The sequence below is a fragment of the Phoca vitulina genome, unplaced genomic scaffold (assembly GCF_004348235.1).
Source record: "Phoca vitulina isolate PV1807 unplaced genomic scaffold, GSC_HSeal_1.0 scaffold3, whole genome shotgun sequence".
NCBI classification, from domain to species: domain Eukaryota; kingdom Metazoa; phylum Chordata; class Mammalia; order Carnivora; family Phocidae; genus Phoca; species Phoca vitulina.
Window position 1 is genome coordinate 66767852 of NW_022589706.1, and position 22259 is coordinate 66790110.

Below are 22259 nucleotides of genomic sequence, written 5' to 3' on the forward strand. Positions count from 1 at the left end.
ATTTCCTAACAAATTAAATAGAGCCCATCAAAATATCAAAATACTCACCTTTTGTGTAGCTTTTTGTTCAGGCCCTAATTATTGGAGTTTTCAGTTTTACATATTTAGCATGTTTTTGCATAAAAAGAAATTCACAGTTTTAGTTTTTAGACTAAGGTCTTTGTAAAGCAAAATTCTGAATGAAATGAATAGTTCACTATGTATACTCATTTATAGATGAGGAAATTGAGCTTCAAAGAGGTCTAATATCTCATTCAAGTTTACACAGCTCTGATTCTATCTCATGTAATCTGGCTTCAGTGTGTGTCCTTAATAAGGACATAATCCTTATTCTCAAATAATGCTGCTATTCATATAAACCTTTGGCTATATATCTAGTTATTTTCTTAGAACAGATTACTCAAAGTACTTTTTTGGATTCAAATGGAATTCTCTTCTTTTCAAAATTTATACATTCCAGGAAACTTTTTATTTCTAGATTTTCATGTTTATTAGTATGAAATTGCAACAAGCAGTCTTTAATCTTTTATTTATTTTTTTAGATTTATTTATTTATTTGAGAGAGAGAGAGAGAGAGAGAAAGAGGGAGCAAACGAGGGAGAAGGAAAGGGGGAGGGAGAGAGAATCTCAGGCAGACTCCTGAGTGTGGAGTGTGGAGCCCCATGCGGGGTTCAATCTCATGACCCTGAAATCAGGACCTGAGCTGAAATCAAGAGTCAGACTCAACCGACTGAGCCAGCAGTCTTTAATCTTTTAAGAACTACTATATCCCTTGACCACAAACTTCAATTCTGATTATTAGTTTTGTTGTTTTTTTTTCTTAAGTTTACCAGAGGTTTTTCTAGTTTATAATTTTCATTTTTATTCCCAAAGAACCAGTTTCTGGATTCAAACATCAGTTCTGCTCTTTTTTCCATTTATTATTATTAAAACCTTCTAAATTTCTAAGAGGTTGCTTTTCTTCTTTTATATCATTTCTTATTCTGATTGCGTGGCTCATTTATTTTCATTCTTAAGAAGCTGAAGTCACCTCTTAAAAAGAGCTTAGATTCACAAATTTTGATATGTATGTTCCCCCTTTTTCTTATCAATAGTCTACACTAGTTTTTATTTCCTCTGAATTTTTTCCTCTCTTTAGGAGAGTCTTCATTGGTTGACTGGAAATTTTTTGGTATCAATTACACCATGGTTAGAATACATGACTGTTAAAATTTCTACTTTTTTTTTTTTTTTTAAGATTTTTTTTATTCATTTGAGAGAGAGAGCACAAGTGGTGGGGGGGATGAGGGGCAGAGGAAGAGGGACAAGCAGACTCTCTGCTGAGCAGGGAGCCCGATGTGGGGCTTGATCCCAGGACCCCAGCATCACAACCCAAGCCAAAGGCAGATGCTTAACCGACTGAGCCACCCAGGCACCCCAAAAATTTCTACTCTTCAAGAATTTCCAGATACAGCTGAATAATTTTTTAGAAAGTAGCAGGAAGTTTTGCGCTCTACTTATAGGGTGCAAAGTTTAGTATGTAATGCTCATTCATTTTAAATCTCATTGATTACATAAAATTCTCAGGGTTATTTATTTTGTAAATTTTATTAAACAAATATAATTGTTTGTATAAGTTCTATGCTTCAAATGTGTTTGTTTATTCTTCTTCACTTAAGAGTTTAAATTTCTATCATTTGAAGCTGTGCTATTTTACACATGCTAATTTATAGCCTTTATGTGTTTAGTCCATATTAAATAAAGTCCAGGTTTGTCCTGTTTCACAAATTTGGCACTGAACTCTAGTTGTCCTGGTATTGATATTGCCCTCTCTGCTTTCCTTTTGTTCACATTTATTAGATATAAATTCTAAATTTTTATTATTAACCTTTCTGTGCCATTTTGTTTCAGGTATGGCTCTTTGGGGCAAAATATAGCTCAAGTTTTGTTTTGTTTTGTAATTTTAGTTTTTATCAAAGAATTTGACCATTTATGTTTATTGTCATAGTTGATGTATTTATTCTAGTTTTGTGTTTTTGCTTTATGTTTTCTAATTTGGGAGCTTCCATTTCCTATGATTTCTGTCTTTGCTTTTATCTTCTGAGGAGATTTACATTATAGAAATCTTATACAATTTTCTACTAGTGGTTGCTTCTTACACCCATATATCTCTAATTATTAAAACTAAAACAAAAACCCCCAAAATAAACAAAAAAACTCAAAACTCTTGACTCCTGCTTCTATTCTCCTACCTTCCATGCAAGATAAGAAATTCAGAATTTTATTACTTTCTTTGTCCCTCCACCAATGAGTCTAATCGGTTTCTACCACTTAATTAAAAAAATTTCTTTTAAAACTCACCTCTCAGCTGGGCATAAACTTTGATTTCTACTTATTCATATTAGTATGTTTTTTTCCTTAGAATCGTAATTTTTAGGTTGACTTTCTAATCTTTGACCTTCATATCTAGCATAATTTCTATCAGTTTTTTCTTACCCTTTGCTCTTCATTTTGGAGGAGCTTCTCAAGTTTCTTTCTCATCATGTACTTGATTTATTTTTAATAATTTCTGCTCTTTACTGTTTACCACATACTGCTAATACATTTCTAGGCTCTCTTTTTCCTCCTTATTTCAGCTATTCTTCTATGTCTCTAAACTTGTAATTGTAAACCTATTCTGCCCTTACAGGTTCTTACTTACGTTTCAGAGAGGGTTGGTTATGTCCTTAAGCATTTTTTGCAAGAAGACTAGTAATACTACTTTTCAAGTTTTCTTCTGAATCATGTAAAAAGAAATTCTCTGAAATCTGTTTTTACACTGAGTCCTCAGGGTAAGTCATCCTTTCTCTTAGTTTGTAATTTCTCTTTATAGGTCCCAAATAATTCTTTGTGTTCTGTGGTTCTTAAGGAGAATCCATCAATCCAGGCAGGGTCATTACCAACACCCTGGGTGGGTAGATTGTTCCTTGTTTATTTCATCATCCTTTGGCTGTGGGCAGATGCCTCCTCATGAATTTAGATTTTAAGAGCCAATATATGAGTCTGCCCTAGAACAATCTATGATGCATAAATAGGTGACTTGCTATTTGGTCCAATTTTCTGACTAAGCTGGAGAATGAGGAATAAATTTGTACTTTGTTTTTGTACAGTGTACTCTTGAAAGCACGCATTATGTCCAGTAATCTTCCTTCCTTTTTTATCATCTCAAATGCTTTAAGTGACTGAGTATCCCAGGGGGATAGCTTTGTATACTAAATGTGCTAGTCTTTGAATAGATGTTGACATAAAGAAGCTAATGGGGGCACAGAGGTGAAAAAGAATATGCGGTTCAGCTCTGAATGGTTCAGAAAGTAACTTTCTGTTTAGTAGGGGGAATGTCACTCATTTTTCTGGTTGGTGCAGTAGATAGAGGAAGGAATCCAATTTAGTTCCCCCCGCTCCCCGCTTCGTTCTCTCTTTGTGGCCATCTGTATTGTTTAGATGGTGGAACATGAAGTCTATAAGGTGATAATATGTTTCTCAGCCCATCCCAGTGATGTGACCTTTGATATATGGGTTTATCATTGTTACAAAGCTGTCTCTAGTTGTCTTTGATATCATCATTAGAATTTAAATGAGAAGCTGGGAGTAGTTACATTAGGTAGAGCTGGCCTTTTACTTGTTTAAATTAAAGGTTTACATTTTATTCAAATCTGAAGTTCTTATAAACAGAAGTCTATAGGAAGGCAGGGAGACTGAAGAATGAAACAAGAGCTCTAGATAGAATGGCCATAAAGGTGTCATTTCCTGTGAGTCAGTTTTTCCTTTGCTTTATCATGCTGAAGAAAGACATGAAGAGAAGCATAAAAAACATAAAAATTTACATAATTTATCAGTATAGCCTAAACAATATGCTTAACATTTTAATTAACATTGATAGAATTAAACTCAGAATCTATACTTGTCTCTAGTAAAAAATCTGACTAGCTCAGATATCAAGAACTCAATAGTGAATCCCTAGAGAATTATATGATGAACATTAGCTAAGTTTATAACCATTCTTCAGTATAAAATACTTATATTAGTGGTCTGGTTTAGTGATTTTCAGCTAGGGGTATGCATGAAAATCTCTTATGTGACACTTTTTTTCCCCTCAAATTTCTTGTGGCAAAACACACATAAAATTTACTATTTAAACCATTTCTTAGTTCAGTGGCATTGAGCATATATTGTGAATTCATTCCATTCATCTCCAAAACTCTTTTCATTTTATAAAACTGAAACCCTGTACCTATTAAACAGTAACTCCCAATTCTCCCCATCCCCCCAGCCCCTAGCAACCACCATTCTGCTCTGTGTCTCTATGAATTTGACTATATTGTACTTCACATAAGGGGGATCATACAGATGTCTTTTTGTGACTAGCTTATTTCATTTGACATAAATGTCCTCAAGGTTCACCCACGTCATGTCTATCAGAAGTTCCCTTCTTTTTAAGGCTGAATCAGACTACACTGTGTATATATACTGCATTTTGTTTATCTATTTATCCACTGATGGACACTTGGGTTGCAACCACCTTTTGACTATTACAAATTATGCTGCTATGAACACAGATGTACAAATATCTCTTTGGGACTCTGTGACCCTGTTTTCAGTTTCTCTTCAGCTTTGCCAACGCTTGTCGTTTTTATTTTTCAAAGCAGCCATCCTATTGGGTGTGAGGTGATATCTCATTATAGTTTTAATTTGCATTTCCCTGATGATTACTGATGTTCAGCATCTTTTCATGTGCTTATTGGCCATTTGTACAACTTCTTTGGAGAAATGTCTGTTCTTTTCCCATTTTAAAAATCATTTTGTTGTTGGGCGCCTGGGTGGCTCAGTTGGTTAAGCGACTGCCTTCGGCTCAGGTCATGATCCTGGAGTCCCGGGATCGAGTCCCACATCAGGCTCCCTGCTCAGCAGGGAGTCTGCTTCTCCCTCTGACCCTCCTCCCTCTCATGCTCTCTGTCTCTCATTGTCTCTCTCACAAATAAATAAAATCTTAAAAAAAAAAAAAAAAAAGCCCCCCCCCCCCCAAAATCATTTTGTTGTTGTTGTTGATTTTTTGGAGTTCTCTATATATTCTGGATATTAATCCCTTATCAGATAAATGATTTGTAAATATTTTCCCCCATTCTCCCTTTCCTTTCTGTTGATAGTCTTTTATTTTTTTGATCTGTAAAATTAAAAAAAAAATTCATGAAGTCCAATTTGTCTATGTTTTCTTTTGTTTCCTGTGTCTTTGGTGTCATACCTAAGAAATCGCTGCCAAATTCAGGGCTGTGTAGCTTTTGCCTGATGTTTTCCTTTAAGAGTTCTTACAGATTTAGTTCTTATCTTTAGGCCTTTGATCTGTTTTGAGTTAATTCTTGCATATGATATTAGGTGAGGGGCCAACTCCATGCTTTTGCATGTGAATATCCTGTTTTCCCAGCACTTATTGTAGAAAAGACTATCTCATGATATTGAAAATATGGATACCCAACACCACTCAAAGCTCAGGATCTTGGCCAGTGAGACCCCAGAACCTTTAAAGTATACAAAGTACGTATCATAGTGATGGTGTTATCAAAAAACAGAACATAACAAGTGTTAAGAAAAATATGGAGCAATTGGATTCATACATTAGTGGAAATGCACTTAGAAATGGTTAAGATAGAAAATTGTATGCTATGTGTATTTGTCACAATTTAAAAAATAATTAAAAAATGGTTAAAATGATATATCTTATGTTATTTATATTTTGTTATTTATATCTACCCTCCCACCCCCCAAAAAAGAGCTCCAAAGAAGTTGTACAAATGGCCAAAGAGATGATGTGCTTCCTCAGTTTAGAAACACTGTTTTAGTAAAAAAAGACAAGGGAAACAAATAATTTTAATATATAGTTATTTGTGTCTGAAGACACCCAAATATCTAGTTGACTTTATTATCTGGGGGGAAAAAAAAGTAGATAATCAAGTAAATAGCCTGCTTATTTGTTGCACTTGTTAGTCTACAACAAATGTAATGCCTGATATACTGCACTTTTCAAAACTACCCCATCTGATGAGAGATTTTTACCTCAAAATGATAGTTGAGAAAACATACAATAGAGTTAAGAAGAAAAAGAAACTATTAAAAAATTTAATAAAGTGTGAAAAAAAATCATAAACCTACAAATTCTAGCACAAGTTGTTTGGAAAAGTAATCCCCAAAGAGCTAACTAAAAATGATCTATAAGAACTTTTCTACATATCAGGATAGGAGTTGTATGATATAGTTTTCAGATTCCATCTAATGTCAAGTAATGCTTTAATCTCATTTTGTCCAAAGCTAAATTTTTCTTCAACGTAAATCTATAGTTAAAAGACTTTCATAAATTAATGATTCCTGGTTTCAAGGAATAAAAATATTAAAATACTAAAGAATGAGTTTCTATTCCAAAAGCTTATTTAGATATAAATCTATCTGATGTTCCTGATACAGGAAAATTAGAAAACACATACTGACACTGGCCGTAAGCAATTCCAAATCTGCTAAAATAGTAATTTAGCTTCAATTTGTACCTGGAGTATTAAAACTTGGGCTGAAATTGATAAAGACTGTCAATTTCAGAGTTTCAATGGAGCACAAAATGAGAAAGGAAAAGCAGAGGAAGATTAGCCCAGTTGCTAAGACGTAGGTGTTAGGTGAGCAAGGAGCCACCATTCAGAGGCCAGGTGAGCTGTTTAGAGCCTAGTGAATAAGACTGGTTACAGGTATGTAGCTCCCGAAGCACATTTAGGATTTTGATGAAGCACAGGGAGAGATGGGCCTTATATAGAGGCTATATCTATGTATCATCCATATACACAAACTATATGTATAATCCCGGAATCCTTTAAGAAGAAGGAATTCAAGAGTAGAAGTTGGATGGGATGAGGGCAGGATCTGAACCTGGCCATAAGGAATGTGAAGGTAGTACAGGTGAGATGGGCATCGATAGAGGTGCGGAGGAATATAGAGTAGGGATTGAGAGCCTCAGTCCCAGTGGAAATAAACACAGAAATCAAAATCCAAATTTGCAGATACTGAAGACCCAGACAACTAAAAGTAGAACTAGCAACAGATCCTAGCCAGGTCAGACTGGATGACAGGCAAAAGAATTCAGACAATAACAGGCTGGATGTGGCACGGAACGCATATAGCAAACTGCTAATCTGAGCAATTGAGGTAGGGGTGCTTTTCTGGGAGTCCAGCAGAGAGCATGAGAGCCCAGGATATGGACATCCTTGCCAAGAATGTTCTTCACCTGAAGTTTGCAGGTTCTTGTTAATTTTATAGCAATCTTGCTAAGGGTTTCGCGTAACTTGATCTTCCCTTTCATTTCCTTAATCACTTCAACAGGGTGGGTAATCTCTAATGAGCATCTGGGGAACAATGACACCTACTGTTTGAGCTACTGTAGCTGCAGTCATCCTGCCACATGAGACGCAGCAGTACAGATTTGTAGCTACTGTTTCTTTCCTTTGCCAAAAGAAAAAAAAAAAAAAAAAGAAAAAAGACAAATGGTTCTGGTGAGTTAGGCTAGGGTGGAGAAGTGCTGAAATTACAGAAAACAGAGTTCTTATCACAGAAGATATTTAATCTAGAATGAGAATATATGAGTGCACGTCTATTTATAACAGTCCTACCTTACTACAGAAAAAATTGAAGGCAACTGAAATGTACAGTAGACTACCATGTGGCTCAGCCATGAGTGTTTCTAACAGAGAATCGTAATCACAGAAACTGGAATTCTACAAGGTGAAAAGTAGAGCAAGGTAACAATTGAAATGGCCTCCCTGGCTCCCAGTTCCTGCATCCCACTTGCCTTCCCTTAGCCATAGAAAGGGTCTGGAACCTCCACTAGTGCACTGTAGGTCCTCTGCATGCTCTCCATCTCTATACTGCACATACAGACTCTACCTTCATTATAAATAATGCACCTTGTCTCCACTCCAAGAGCTGGATGCTTGTCTGATGTCCTGTATCTGAATTACTTTATGGATCATCTCTTCTCCTCCCTCTGACACTGGAGCCCTGCTTTGCTCTTATCTTCTGTTTTGATCTGGTCTTCCTGAAGACTGCCCACTCCCAGACCTGCAGACACTGAGTTTTGCTGTTCTACCTCATGCTGGACCTTTCAGAATAAACCACCAACTGAATATCCCACCACTGACCAGCTGTCCCATCCCCATCCTCTCTGCCTGGCTGCCTGTGGCTGGATCTACTTCTGGTGAGCACCCAGCTCAGCTAATGTGTCTCATCTCTTGTTTGGATCTTTCCTCTCTGTCTCCCCCCGCCCCCCCAAAAAAGCCAAAAACCAAAACCCCAAAAAACCTTGACCAGTCAACACTGTCAAAATATAATACATAGCACTCAGTATTCAATATTCCTAGTCAGGAAAGATATCATTTTACAGCTACCAATCACTTTTTACTTTTCAAAGCCACAGGAAATATTATTTCAGATTTTAAAGAGCCAATTTAGTTTTTTGTCATGTTGACAAATTGTTATGAAATTCATGAGTCTTGCAGTAACTGCCCTTTCTGAGAATTGTAGGAAGGGAATCTTAATAAAGTAGGAGAGAAAGGAACGGAAGACAAAGAGGCTACAGAAATGAAACTATATTTAAAACATTTAAGCACTCATTTGTTCTCACTAGAGGTAGTGCAAAAAAGTGCGCTAGTTTATAGATTAAATTGTCAGTGGACATGTTATGTTTCTAGTTCAAAAATCTGGAAGAACTTTAATCATAGTTAATAATCATGTATTCTTTCTTCCACTTAAATTCTGTATGTTAGAATAACCCAAGAAGAGTTAATCTCAAAGCCACCATGCAAATAATTTGAAAACAAAACAAAAAAAGCTCCTTCCAAACAGATTCATATTTTACTAATAGATTCTCCCTACTTCATGTCAAGTAGATAATAAAAAAAAAGTTAAATTAACTTGTACCAACTTACTATTTACATAATTTCTAAGACTATCATAGAATGTTATTCAGAAAAAGAAACTACATTTGACATTTTAATTTCAGGACAAATAATAATTATTTTTTCATTTATGAAATAGCTCCACTTACTTAAAATTTCCAAAGGAGTGTCTGCTGGTAACTTCCTTTTTCTGTAACTTTACCTCTCCTATACATGTGGGCTAGTATGCATATTCATTCTTTTTTCCTACTTTCATAATATTTTAGTTTTTATGACTTAACATTGAAAAGTCAAGTAGCTTCTACCAAGAGTTATGGTAAATACATTTTCTTTACATTCTTTAACTTTCATTTTTCAAGTACAGAATTTCTTTTTCAAGACACATTATTAGTCTAAATAATTTAAAAAATCATATTAGAAAATACAATTATGTGTCTCTTAAGGTCTTAAGACTTATAAACCCATTTTTCCCATCAGCTTTTTAAAATTGTTAAAAAAATAAAATTCAATACTATGTAAAACATAGACTGATGTTATTCAGAGGAATAAAAATAAGACAGAGGACAGTTCTCATTTGTTGGCATGATCTGGTGCTGTAGTCTTCTGCACCATGTAAAACTTAATTTCCATTAATAGGAGAATCATTTGTTTGATATTACTGTGTGTATTTACACAATGAGTACCGGAGTCACCATGCACTCAGCAACAACATCCTCATATGTTTATAGCAGTTGTGTAGTTGAGGTAGCCTACAAACCAGAATATGCTGATTTGGTCGGCAGGAAACCAAAGTGAATCAAACGGGCCACGATGTTGTCTCAAACTAAAACCTCAAATGTTCTCTTTTGCCACAATGTGATTATGCAATATGCTTTGAGTTGCTGAAGGGTGGAACAGTACTGAAAAGCAGTTACTTGGCTAAGACTAAAGTCCTATGACACATTTCTGAACTACTGTTGGTTGAATTAAAGCTTAAATCTAACTCTGGGACTATTACAACAAATCAGATTCAGAAATAAACAAACTACGTATCACATATTCTGACATTCCTTTTAAAAAAGTAGATTTCAAAATTGAGGAAAGAGTTAACATCTACTCTGAATTCTGTAAACTCACCTGTTTTAATAGTTGTTATTCTGGCTTCATAAGCTTTAGAAAATAACCCCAAACCCCATGAACTTGCTGAATACTTAGTTTCACACTCCACTACTATATAGAAAATGATCTAACATAGCTGAAGCTTTGTGCTCACACCCCCCCCCCACCTGCATATATGCATGGAAGAGAATTTTTAAGATGTAGGTAACAGCGCAATCATTAGGCAGTTTCTGAAATTAAAATGGCTACCTTGATATTTCTGAATTTAAAACAAAATATCTTATTGTAATCTTTTTAGCTCTATTAAATTTAAGATTTCTTAAACCAAAGAGAAAAAAACACAGCATGAACAATATGATGAAGGGTTCCAATAAGCTTAGTTGGGCCACTGTGTAGAATATTCTATTGAAAAGAATTAAAATGGGCCAATAAACTCAAAGAAACCCTACCCCTCTTCCATTCTCTGTAATAGAACAACAAAAATCAAATAAATACCTCAAATAGAAAGGTGACATAGGTCTTTCATCTTCCTGTGAACTAAAAGGAAAATAAATTTTGTATTAATTTCTGTTAATATTTTAACATATCAATTTTACTAAAACTCTGTTCTTCCTGTCAGAAATTTTATTTTTACACATTAGAGCTAATCTCACGATGGAGTAAAGTTAGTAAAACATACTCTACCTTGGACCTAGCCAAGGTCAATTACTTCTTCATGGGAGACCATCAAGAGAGGTTTCTCTCAAGATTAGCCTCAGGCAAAAGTAAGTCAACGTCACACTTTCAAGAGCTTTTTACTACCTTATTTCTACAAGCCTCATCCAAGTTCCATATATTATACATAAACCCTTAAAGTGATTGCATACTTAATTATCTCAATAAAGTTAATTATAGCTCATTACCACGATGATGAAAGTAAGAAACAGCCAACAAAATATTCCTGTTAAGTGTGAACCACTTCAGGAAGGATGTCCTAGCAATGAGAGACGTATCAGTAAACACTACTCTTGCTCTTTGTTCTCGGTAGTTACTTTAAGTATTAACAAGTATGGATAACATGTAAGGACATAAATGAAATTATAGAAATAGTTTACAGTCTTCAACCAACACAATAGTTTACATTCTTCAAAAACAATATGAAGCTTATATAAAAGTATTTTTAAAAATATAAGATATATACAATATTTTTTTTTTTCCTTTAACATGTGTTTTTCTTTTGACAAATGACTTCAAAGCAAAGACTGAGTCTCTTTCCCTTAGTGTCTGCTGGAGGTCTTTGAACTTTTTTGATCATGCATTCATAAAATTTGCTTTTATTTTTATTTATTTATTTTTTTTTAAAGATTTTATTTATTTATTTGAGAGAGAGAATGAGAGAGAAAGAACACATGAGAGGGGATAGGGTCAGAGGGCAAAGCAGACTCCCTGCCGAGCAGGGAGCCCGATGCGGGACTCGATCCAGGGACTCCAGGATCATGACCTGAGCCGAAGGCAGTCGCTTAACCAACTGAGCCACCCAGGCGCCCCATAAAATTTGCTTTTAAACAGCACTCCCCTCAATATATGACTAAGTATCGACATCTACTAATTACATGCATCATTAAACGGATAAAAGTAGAAATATAAACTATTATTTACTTTTTAAAAGTAAAAAGAGGCTCTAATATTTTCTTCTTGTACCTCTGGTTAATCTTGTACACCACCTGGGGTGTCCACCACCTTTGGGGAAGCAACTAGATAACTTCAGCTTTCCCTCTCTCTTGGCTTATTTTTTATTTTCTAAAGGATCATTGATGAAAAGAGAAAAGTTTGCTCAGTTGGTAATATCCTGGCAAAATCTTACTACACAGTTACACTGTAAAACCCATACACACAAACACACCTGTCCTACAAGTTGAGAAGGTCTTAACATTTTAGTTGGAAGATGGCACATAAACTATAACGTACTATTTTTCATTCTTGCATGATTTTGGTTTCCAATTTCATTATAGTTTAGCTATTCTAATGTTTTTGTTGCCAAAGACTTTAAGAATGTGCCAATTCTTCCTAAGTGATGTGTAAATGATGGATCAGCTTTGTTATCGACTCTAATGTGGTTGGACTGAGGGCACAGCTTAGAGAGTCAGGTTGCAGAGCTGAAGAGTTAGGGGTGACATGTGGGAAATGTCCACCTGGAGCAGGGCTATTACAGGAGGGGACTACTTTAAGCAAAACTGGTACAAGGAGCTTACATAGTGGTTTCAAAAAATTCATTGAAAACCCTGAACAAAACAAATTATTAAAAATATTGGAATTGAGTTTCCTAATCAAGTATTCACTGTCAAAAAGTACTAATTATGACCAACACCATGCAAAAAGGCTGCAACTAAAAACCTCTAACGATTTTATTATTATAGGAACATTGCCTCCATGTGTTATAAAAGGGGCACTGTACTAAAAATTTTTATGCCCAGAACAGATCCTTAACTCTAACATGTAACAAATTTTAATGAAAATTAACAAGGGTACTTTAGTGAAGATTCAATTAGCAATATGGTTGGTTTCCTTAGAACTTAGAAGTGCTTTTGGGAGAAGATTTAGATGGTGCAGAGTTCTAAACACAGCTGTTCATATGTTTTGGCTAATGTTTATTTTGTGTGCGTGTGCTAAATTTCTTTGTAGCAAACAGAGGCAATCAAAATCAATCCTTTCTTCTTTTACATCTTTTCTCCCTCACACATTTATTCATTAGCCAGGTGCTACTTACTGGGGGCTCCAACATTAATTAACTCATGTAAATCCTCATCAAAACCCTTTCTGGTACTTGCTCCTCAACTTGAGGTAAGTGGGCTCAGAGGGGGCACATAACAGATGCAGGTCACACAGCTCGTGATGTGTGAGTTATTGTATTACACGTTAGTCCATTTTTGTCCGTTAGCAGCTTCCCTTCAGCCTTAAGCTATCAGAATATGGTGGGATGAACAGGTGAAGAAAATCGATGCGATGGCCAGTCTGCACGGCAGCAGCCCTCAGCAAGATCTCGTGGATTTTATATCCCCCATGTCATGCTTCTGATTATAACGACTCTACACCAACCTTAGTCCATTCATAGTGCACGATGACTGGCAGCATGTGGAAAGTGAATATTTTATTAAAATGTACTGGCAGTCTAAGAATGTCTCCTGATAGAAACACAAATTTTCAATCATAAGCAAGAATTTTTCAGGCTGTATCTGCCTGAAAACAAGGTAAAGTTGTCAGTGAGAGACAGAATCAGAAATTCTTAATTTGGATATGTCCCTGAAGTTTGACTAGTTTTACGTGTTCTAAAAAAAAAAGTGCAAGTACTGCAATTTAAACTAAATGAAACAGATTCAGTACTAGATTTGCTTAATCAGTAGTAGTCAACAGGGCAGCAATCCATGCACAGTACTCAAGAAGAACAATATAATTAAAAAAGAGAAAGAAAAGAAATCAATTTTGATAGTTAATTAGCATATTTCTCTTTTCCTTTTCATGACAGTACCCTTTCTTTGGGTTTTTGTAACTTGACAAGGGTATAAATTTTGAAACAAAATGGAACTAATGCAAATTAAGTCAGTTAATTCTAAAAATCAATTTAATGCACTAATTTTAAAGGCAATTTTAAGAAAAAAGTGGCTAAGGACAGGACAATTCTTCCAAATAGAACTGAGAAAATAAACTTTTCTACAAAATTTACATATCAGAATACAAGACATTTGAAAAAAAGTCACCATTTCTACATTTGCACAAAATGGATATTTTACTGTTGTTACAGGCCCGCAAGCATCTATTTATAGAGGTTATTTATGCCTGTTCCTGGATTTATCTTAATTTAATGGCATGTCCAATGATATTAAATGAGTCATAATTTTTGGCCTAAATTTTAAATTGAGAATTCTGACTCATTTTTAATTTTTAAAAATAAGCACAAATCCTGTGAATGAAAAAGGGAGTGTGTGTTATGAAATTAAGTCAATGACAAACTCTAATAACTTGGAATTCATTCAATTTCCTCCTTGGTTACTAGTATAAACCCCAGGTTTTAATTATTTCCTGTTTGTTAACTCTGAATAATGGCCAAGCTTAAGCAGCCAATTAGTTTATCTTTTTTTTCCTCTTTTTTAAATTTGAACATACATTTAGAGATTTGGGCAGCCACCTCATGTATGTCCGGCAGTCAGGTGCTTAATGTCCTCAGACATGTGGTGACATAATCTCTCAAAACAACTGCCTCTGGGAAGAGCATTTATCAAATAGACCCAAGTAACAGTCCAAATCTAGGAAGCTACAACTGAGAAGGGCAATAACAGATACTATGTTTTTAGTGGGGTCTTAATCAAATTTATTTATAGGGCTCTATATTGGTAAATGCACAGAAATGAATCACACCTAGACTTACAGTTTCTTCATGAGCGGCACTAATTTCTAACCTGAAGCCACAGGATACAATGTCTATCAATTTAATTACACAGCAAGCTAACGGGTATCACAAAATGTGTGGCACTTTCTATGTCTGAGAAAAATCAAATACTGTTGGGAGAATCCTCAGAGTGTGGTATTCAGAAGGGACCTTCCACAGCTGGATCAAATCACCATTCCATTCAATTCCCTTCTGAACTGTTCTGATAAATGTTCCAATGAGTCCAACGTTCTAATTGGTTATTGTGGCTGGATACCAAAACAAAAACAACAACAAAAAACAAACATCATCTGCATATTTAGCTACACACTTAAACTAAATTTTCAAGTGATTTGAGCTAGAAGAAATAGTTTGCAAGTGTTCCTTGAGTACTGAGGAGTACTAAAAAAAACCCAGGTAAATGCTAAGGATTAGGTTCCATTATGGGAGAAACGAGGAAAATCATCTATGGGGGCTTAACACAAAACAAAGAGCAAAAGGGAGAGACTAAGCGAGGGAGCAAAAGGATACAATTAAAAGTATTAAGTAAGCTTTTTTTTCCTGGAATTCGAGGTTTTCCCTCATGTTGAGGAGAATTTTCTTAGAGAATGATGAGGTGAATAAAGTTAGTACATTTTCTTTCCTTCCTTCCTCTGCAAAACCCCAAGTGCCACACTTCCTTGAGCATTTTCAATTTATGCCCAGGCCCAGGCATGAACCATGGACCACTCCAATCGGGGAGTGATGGCACAGCTGGTGTGCTCAGAGTTTTGGGTTGGCCCCATTCAGGGGTATGGAAAAGAAAAACAATCTCCCTGTTCTTCTTGGGAAACAAATGTAAATGTTTTCAGGCTGGCGCATAGCTAAGTGTTTGCAGCTAAAATTCTGGGGGGACACTTCTGTAGATGTATGCATATACTTTATTCTAAGTTTTGTTTGTTTAGTTGTATTATTTGCATGCTGTGACTAAGAACACAATGCCTCTCCAGTAGAAATAAAAACAAATTAGTGAAGTTTAAGAGCAAATCAATTTTCCTGACAAAAGAGTTAATGCAAAGAGCTGAAGCTGTTAATATTCACAGGACATGAATTTTTAGCCAACACTAAGAGCTATTATTTTTGAGGCAACATAAACAGACAAAACAAAAAGACTTCCAAAAATTGAGAACTTTTTTCTCAATAAGACAGGAAAAGGTTTTTACCACTTTCTTGATCGCCTAGTGGAAATCTGAAATATATTGGTTATGGGTTGAATTGTGTCCCTTCAGAAAGATATGTGGAAGCCTGAACCTCCAGTACCTTAGCATGTGACCTGATTTGGAAATAGGGTCTTTACAGAGGTGATCAAGTTAAAATGAAATCATTACAGTGGGCCCTAATTCAGGATAACTGGTGTCCTTATAAAAAGGGAAAGTTTGGACACAAACATAGACATGCACGGGGAGAACACCGTGTGAAAACAGAGTTGTGTCTGCCACAAGCCAAGGAACTCCTAGAAGCCAGGAGGGAGGGCTGGAACAGATCCCTTCTCCAGAGCCTTCAGAGAGCACATGGCCCTGCCAACACACTGATTTGGGATTTCTGGCCTCCAGAACAGTGAGACAATAAATTTCTGTGGTTTTAAGCCATTCTGTTTGTAACAGCAGCCATAGGAAATGAATACATCTACTAAATTTTTTCCCTTAAATTCAGAAATAAGAACCTGCTTAACAAAGGTGTCTCCATCCTACAAAAAGTTGTCTCTGAAAATTCCTTTATAGACCCGCTATGACTAGAATTGATTTCCAGCACTGACATGGGCATTTGATTTCTAGGCTTGTAGTAAACTCCCATTCAAATGAACTATCTTCAATAAGTAGTCCAGGTACAATATTTAAAAACGAAGTTTTTAAAGAAAAACTTTTGGCTATGTTCCAGTTAGAAACACATTTTACATCTTTATGCATACCCATAAAATGGACACAAGTTCATGAAATTATTCTTTGTTTGGATATTTTCTTTCTTTCTTTTTTTTAAGTAGGCTCTATGCCCAGCATGGAGCCCAACACGGGGGGACTTGAACTCACAATTGTGAGATCAAGACCTGAGCCAGTATCAAGAACACACTTAACCAACTGAGCCACCCAGGTGCCCTTGTTTGGATATTTTCTATTGTGTTACATTTTAGTTATGTAAAATTATATAAAATACTGGTCACAACTGGCTACATTGATTTTATGACCGCTAACAGGTCATGACCCACAGTTGAAAAACACTGTTCTAAAACACTATGCTAATTACACTTCTCCCTTGCTTGATATATATAATGCACGCTCAATGAATGTTGTTGAATTAAGATCTATGTTCCCACAGGACAGAAAGAAAACACTCCTTCTCTGCCCCATTGCCAGAATCAGCTCTGGGCCAACGAAGTCCAGATTTTGTCCAGTCTGGATGGCAGATAAGCATAGAGAGGAAGCGGTCCCAGATAAATCTAGTAGTGGGCATGACAACATAGTTCCAGAAAGCCTTGGGGAAGTTGACAGAGTACTTCTAAGTCTCTTTTAAATGTTCTTTTCCTGGTTAACTTGGGGACACATGGTCTCTTTGGATTCCTCCCGATTTTATGACTGTGGCATTCTTTATCAACCTGCATCCTGTCTTTTAGATTCAAAAAACGTACCTGGAGGGAACTAATGAACATCTCATTCTATTTCAGTCCCATCCACCTAACTGCTTCCATCTCTGGATGCCCTTCTGATGAACATCATTCAGAGATTTGAGGGGAGGGAGGGTGTGCACAGTCAGGGAAGAGCCTCTCATCAGGGAGGGGTAGGTTCCTTCCTCTATCTATTGTGTCTCTCCTTACAGTCAAAGTCAGGAGTGGGGGGTATAGCTCAGTGGTAGAGCATTTGACTGCAAAGTCAGGAGTGAAGCAGAACTACCTGCTGACTAACACAGCCAGGAGGCTCACACTGCACCTCACAGGGGATCTTGGCTGGAGACATGTGTTAAAGTCACAGAATGGAATTCCTTTTAAATACTGAAGTCATGTTAACAAGCCAACTGCTCTCCTTAAAGAACTTTATCCCTTATCTCCACATTTGGTCAATCACCAAATTGTGCTGATTCTACCTAAAAAAAAGGAAAAAAAAAAAAAGACAAGTTTCTTGAACTTGATCTTTCTGTTTCCACGGTCTTCGTCTTTCCCAGAGCCAGGACTCTTTCCCTGCCACCCATGCCAGTTTATCTTTAATATTCCACCAGGTTCAAACTCCTAACTTAAAAGCTTCTCCCACTTTACCATTGCTTTGGGGTAAAATCCAAATGTCTAAATCTGGCACACAAGGTCCCTCCCAATCTGAGTCTAACGTACCTATGGAGACCACTCACTACACTTTCGTCAGTCCTCCTCTTTGTACATGCTGTTGCCTCTGTCTTAAATCCTTCCTTCACCTCTCTCTGCCTGGAAAATATTTCATCTTTCCGCTCAAGTGTCATCTAATCTGCAAAGCCATCTCCAGCACCCTGGAGAGGGAGATGCTTCTTCTTCCAGGCCCTGATACACTGTTCATAGCTATAAATGAGCAACCCAACACCAGAATTCACGAGTTCAGACGCTTGCCTCACTTCCCGGATGTGTCTTTATGTTTGTACCAACACTAGCACCTAGCAGGGTACTAGAACACTCCAGGTGCTCAGTAAACGGCCAGGTAAAATTAGCATCATCAAGACTTTGCTGAGGGCTAATGCTACTGTTTGATATAATATTTTGAAAACATGTACTCTTTATTATTTGTAAAGTTAATTGGGCCAGCTAGAAACATTTTCAGATACGTGCATGTTGATTGTTTTAAGTTATCCTGTTTCCTTCTATTTAAAACTTCATGAAATCACAACTATGCCGTGGGTTTTCTCCCATCCTTAAAGACAAGAAATTAATTTCTTTTCTTCAGCAGCACAGTTGAGGTGGGAGCTCTGCCCCTATGCCAGTAATGTAAATGCTGTGCTTTCTGTGGTGTAGAGTGAACCCAGAGAAGGATGTGTTCAGGCAAGGTAACATGGCCTTGCCACACACTCTGTTTGTTCTGGCTTGAGAGCAGGAAAAGAAAATTATTTCACTTCACTGCAAACCCAAAGGTTGTTTGGGGCTTAAAGAAATTTTTGGTTTAGTCACAAAACTATTTTCAAGGCAGCTGGAAGCTTTCATTTGTCTTTGAGATTCTTGTTCAGAAAAGTGATGTTTACCGTTGATTGCCTTAGGGAGGCAATAATTTAGAATGCTGCATACAGTCACTTTCTTCGTGGCGCAGTTGATATTAGTTGATGAAAAAATATTTTTAGAACATTAATACGTTAAAACATTTTCTAATCTTTAGTTAAACAAACTCAAAAGAATATGAGGATACATGCAGGAGGGAAGAAGGAAAGAGTAAGTTATTTTTACTAAGTTTTAAAAAATAATTACCATTAGGGCGCCTGTGTGGCTCAGTCGTTAAGTGGCTGCCTTTGGCTCAGGTCATGATCCCAGGGTCTCACATTGGGCTCCTTGCTCAGCAGGGAGCCTGCTTCTCCTTCTCCCTCTGCCCCTTCCCCCCCCCCCCCCCCGCTTGCGTGCGCGCTCTCTCTAAGTCTTAAAAAAATTACCATTATAACATTATTAGTGGTTTGTTAATATAGTTTTTATTTAACAGATATTTCCCAAACTGTTAAGTCTGAAAATGGATTTCTCGAGGGAGACAAAAATATGCAGAAAGCAATGCAAATTATCGTCTCATTTTCCCCCTAACAAACCCTTCCTCTGCCAGATACAAGGGCTCATTCAGCATTTTTTGAGTGGCTACTATGCATCAGAGCCAATGAGGGGTGCTGCTCAGGCTAATAAGATATGGTCTAAATCCTTACAGAATTTATAGATCAGGGAGAAACAGAAACTTGAAATATGATAATGACTATGAAAAAAGGATACACAGCTACCACGTGTTGAGGGCTCACCATAGTAAGTCAAGACTTTGGGCTAAGAGCTTCATAGACATTTCCTCAGTCGATCCTCAAAGACACCCTTGGAGAGAGGTATCACTGGATTTTCTCAGATAAGAAAAACAAGTCTTGGAAAGGGTAATTCACCAGCGGGAGGCCACAGAGCCAGGCAGGGCTGAGATTCAAATCCAAATGTGTGGCAGCCAGAGCTCCAGACCTCACACTCAAGCCCCACGCAGTCTGGCAGGTTAGGTGACATGAGCGACACTGGGAATGGGCTTTGAGGGTCATGGAGACATTATTAGGAGGAAGGGAATGGACAGGGAACTCTTTAGCAAAGAGAAGACACCGTGTGAAGGCAGGAGTTGGCACGCAGGGAGCTCAGCCCCGTGGATGAGTCAGGGGCATGCCAGGCAGAGGCACCGGGCCAGGCAGCCCTGGACTTTCTGCTCAGTCAAGGAACTGAAAATGAAGGAGAGTCACTGATAAAAATACTACACAGTGTATCAATGGTCTACTCTGGCTGGCTGCTGGTTCCTAATCTTGGTTTCAGGGGCTATTTTAATCTAGACGGTGAAGTTGTATTTCTTTCCATGATCATTTTGCTGACAGCAAAATACTGATGTATCATCTTAAGCTCTTTCTAAACCCTTAACTTTTTCTAGCATTTTAATTCCATCCAATATGATCTGAGTAAGGCAGTTCAGTTCTTTGTTTTTATTTCCATAAAGTTTTCTGATTTTTGTTCTTACAGTTGATGAGAAGATACATGATTTCCTGACCCCAAACCTTAAAGGTTTTATCAAATGTATCCTGTGTCTTTGCTCTCCCCCACCACCCACTATTTTTATTTCTTTACATAGGTATCTTAATTTTGGAAATCGACTTCTTGGGCTTCCTACTCTTCCTCCCTCCCTCCCTCCCTCCTTCCTTCTCTTTCTCCCTCCCTCCCTTCCTTCCACCCCTCCCCAACTATTTCCCATTAATATGCCATCCTTATGCGAGAAATAAAAGCAGTTTCCACATCTGGCTTTGTGACAAGCTGCTCAAGGGTTATAATGTAGTGTCCAGATGAGGCAAATCTTTAGAGACAGAAAGTAGATTAACAGTTGTCTAGAGTTGGGATAGGGGGATTATAGGGAGATTGACGGTTGTTTTAGTCAGTTTGGGCTGTTCTAACAAGATACCACAGATGGGTGGCTTGAACAATAGAAACATTTACTTCTCACAGTTCTAGAGAAGGGAAGTCTAAGATTACAGTGCCAGCATAGTCAGGTTCTGGTGAGGATTCTCCCTGGCTTGCTGGCTGCCAACTCCTTGCTATATCCCCCTATGGTGGGGGGGGGGATGGGAAGGAGTGAGCCCTCTGGCCTCCTTATAAGGACACCAATCCTGTTACAGGAGTGCCACCTCTATGACCTCATCCAAACCTAATTAGCCCCCAAAGGTCCCACCTCCAAATACCATCACACTGGGGATTAGAACTTCAACATATAAATTTTTGGGGAACACATTCAGCCCACAATAGGGGTTGACAGCTAAAGAATACAGGGTTTCGTTTGGGTAATGAAGATATTCTAAGATTGCTTGTAGTGATGGTTGTACAACCTTATGAGTATACTAAAAACCACTGAATTGTATAATTTATGTAGGTGAATTACGTGGTTATGTGAATTATATCTCAATAATGCTATTATCAAAAAAAGTAATTTCCAGTTCTTCTTAAAGAACAAATAATCCTTTTAAAAGGTTTTATACAGTACAAACTATTTCTTGGACATTCATTCTGATCATCACATAGATATATAATTATCATAGGAAAAAAGGCAGGGTAGAAGGTTTTAAACGTTTCAAGAAATTTGATTCCATAGTATTTTTTTATTTTATTTATTTTTGACATTTACTTTTTTTTTTAAAGATTTTATTTATTTGACAGAGAGAGACACAGCGAGAGAGAGAACACAAGCAGGGGGAGTGGGAGAGGGAGAAGCAGGCTCCTCAAGGAGCAGAGAGCCCGATGTGGGGCTCGATCCCAGGACCCTGGGATCATGACCTGAGCCGAAGGCAGACGCTTAACGACTGAGCCACCCAGGCACCCCTCCATAGTATTTTTTTTAAAGATTTATTTATTTGAAAGAGAGAAAAAGAGAGAGAGAGAGAAAATTTCCAGCAGACTCCCTGCTGCGCGTGGAGCCTGACTTGGCACTCCATCTCATGACCCTGAGATCATGACCTGAGCCGAAGGCAGACGCTTAACGACTGAGCCACCCAGGCGCCCCCATTTTTAATGTTTTTAATGACACTTCCTGCAAACCATTCTTTAGGTCACTTTCCAATATTCATCCAATGAAATGGAATACAGTGCTAGAGCATCACCTTCACTGTGTTAAACAGCTTGCATTCAAGGAATTGAAAGGCATTGCAAGTATAAAAATTAAAAAAAAAAAAACACAAGAGAAAAGCAATATGCTACTCTTTATATCTGAGTAGTTTTTTTTTTTTTTTAAAGATTTTATGTATTTATTTGACAGAGAGACACAGCGAGAGAGGGAACACAAGCAGGGGGAGTGGGAGAGGGAGAAGCAGGCTTCCCGCCGAGCAGGGAGCCTGATGTGGGGCTCGATCCTAGGACCTTGGGATCATGACCTGAGCTGAAGGCAGACACTTAATGACTGAGCCATCCAGGCGCCTCTGTCTGAGTAGTTTTATCATTTACAAATAATTATCATATTCTTTAACTCTAAAATTGCCCCCATAAGTAAGTATGTCAAGCATTATCATCCCATTTTATAGATGAGGAAAATGACCTGACCAAATTCATATGGCTAGCTAGCTGTCAGTATCTGGATGTGTTTTTT

The 22259-nt window shown here is 37.2% G+C and overlaps 1 protein-coding gene across 9 annotated transcripts in view; it reads right to left on the bottom strand.

Annotated features, from left to right (window-relative positions):
- Positions 1–22259, bottom strand: part of FAM13A (family with sequence similarity 13 member A) — a 417768-nt gene that overhangs the window by 75125 nt on the left and 320384 nt on the right. For 6 of the 9 annotated variants that reach the window (XM_032400810.1, XM_032400809.1, XM_032400806.1 and 3 more), the window contains one exon: positions 10536–10577. The exons of the other annotated variants lie outside the window; for them this stretch is intronic. In XM_032400810.1, the coding sequence (XP_032256701.1) occupies positions 10536–10577 (42 nt within the window). The remainder of the gene's footprint in view (positions 1–10535; positions 10578–22259) is intronic. 9 annotated transcript variants of the gene reach the window in all.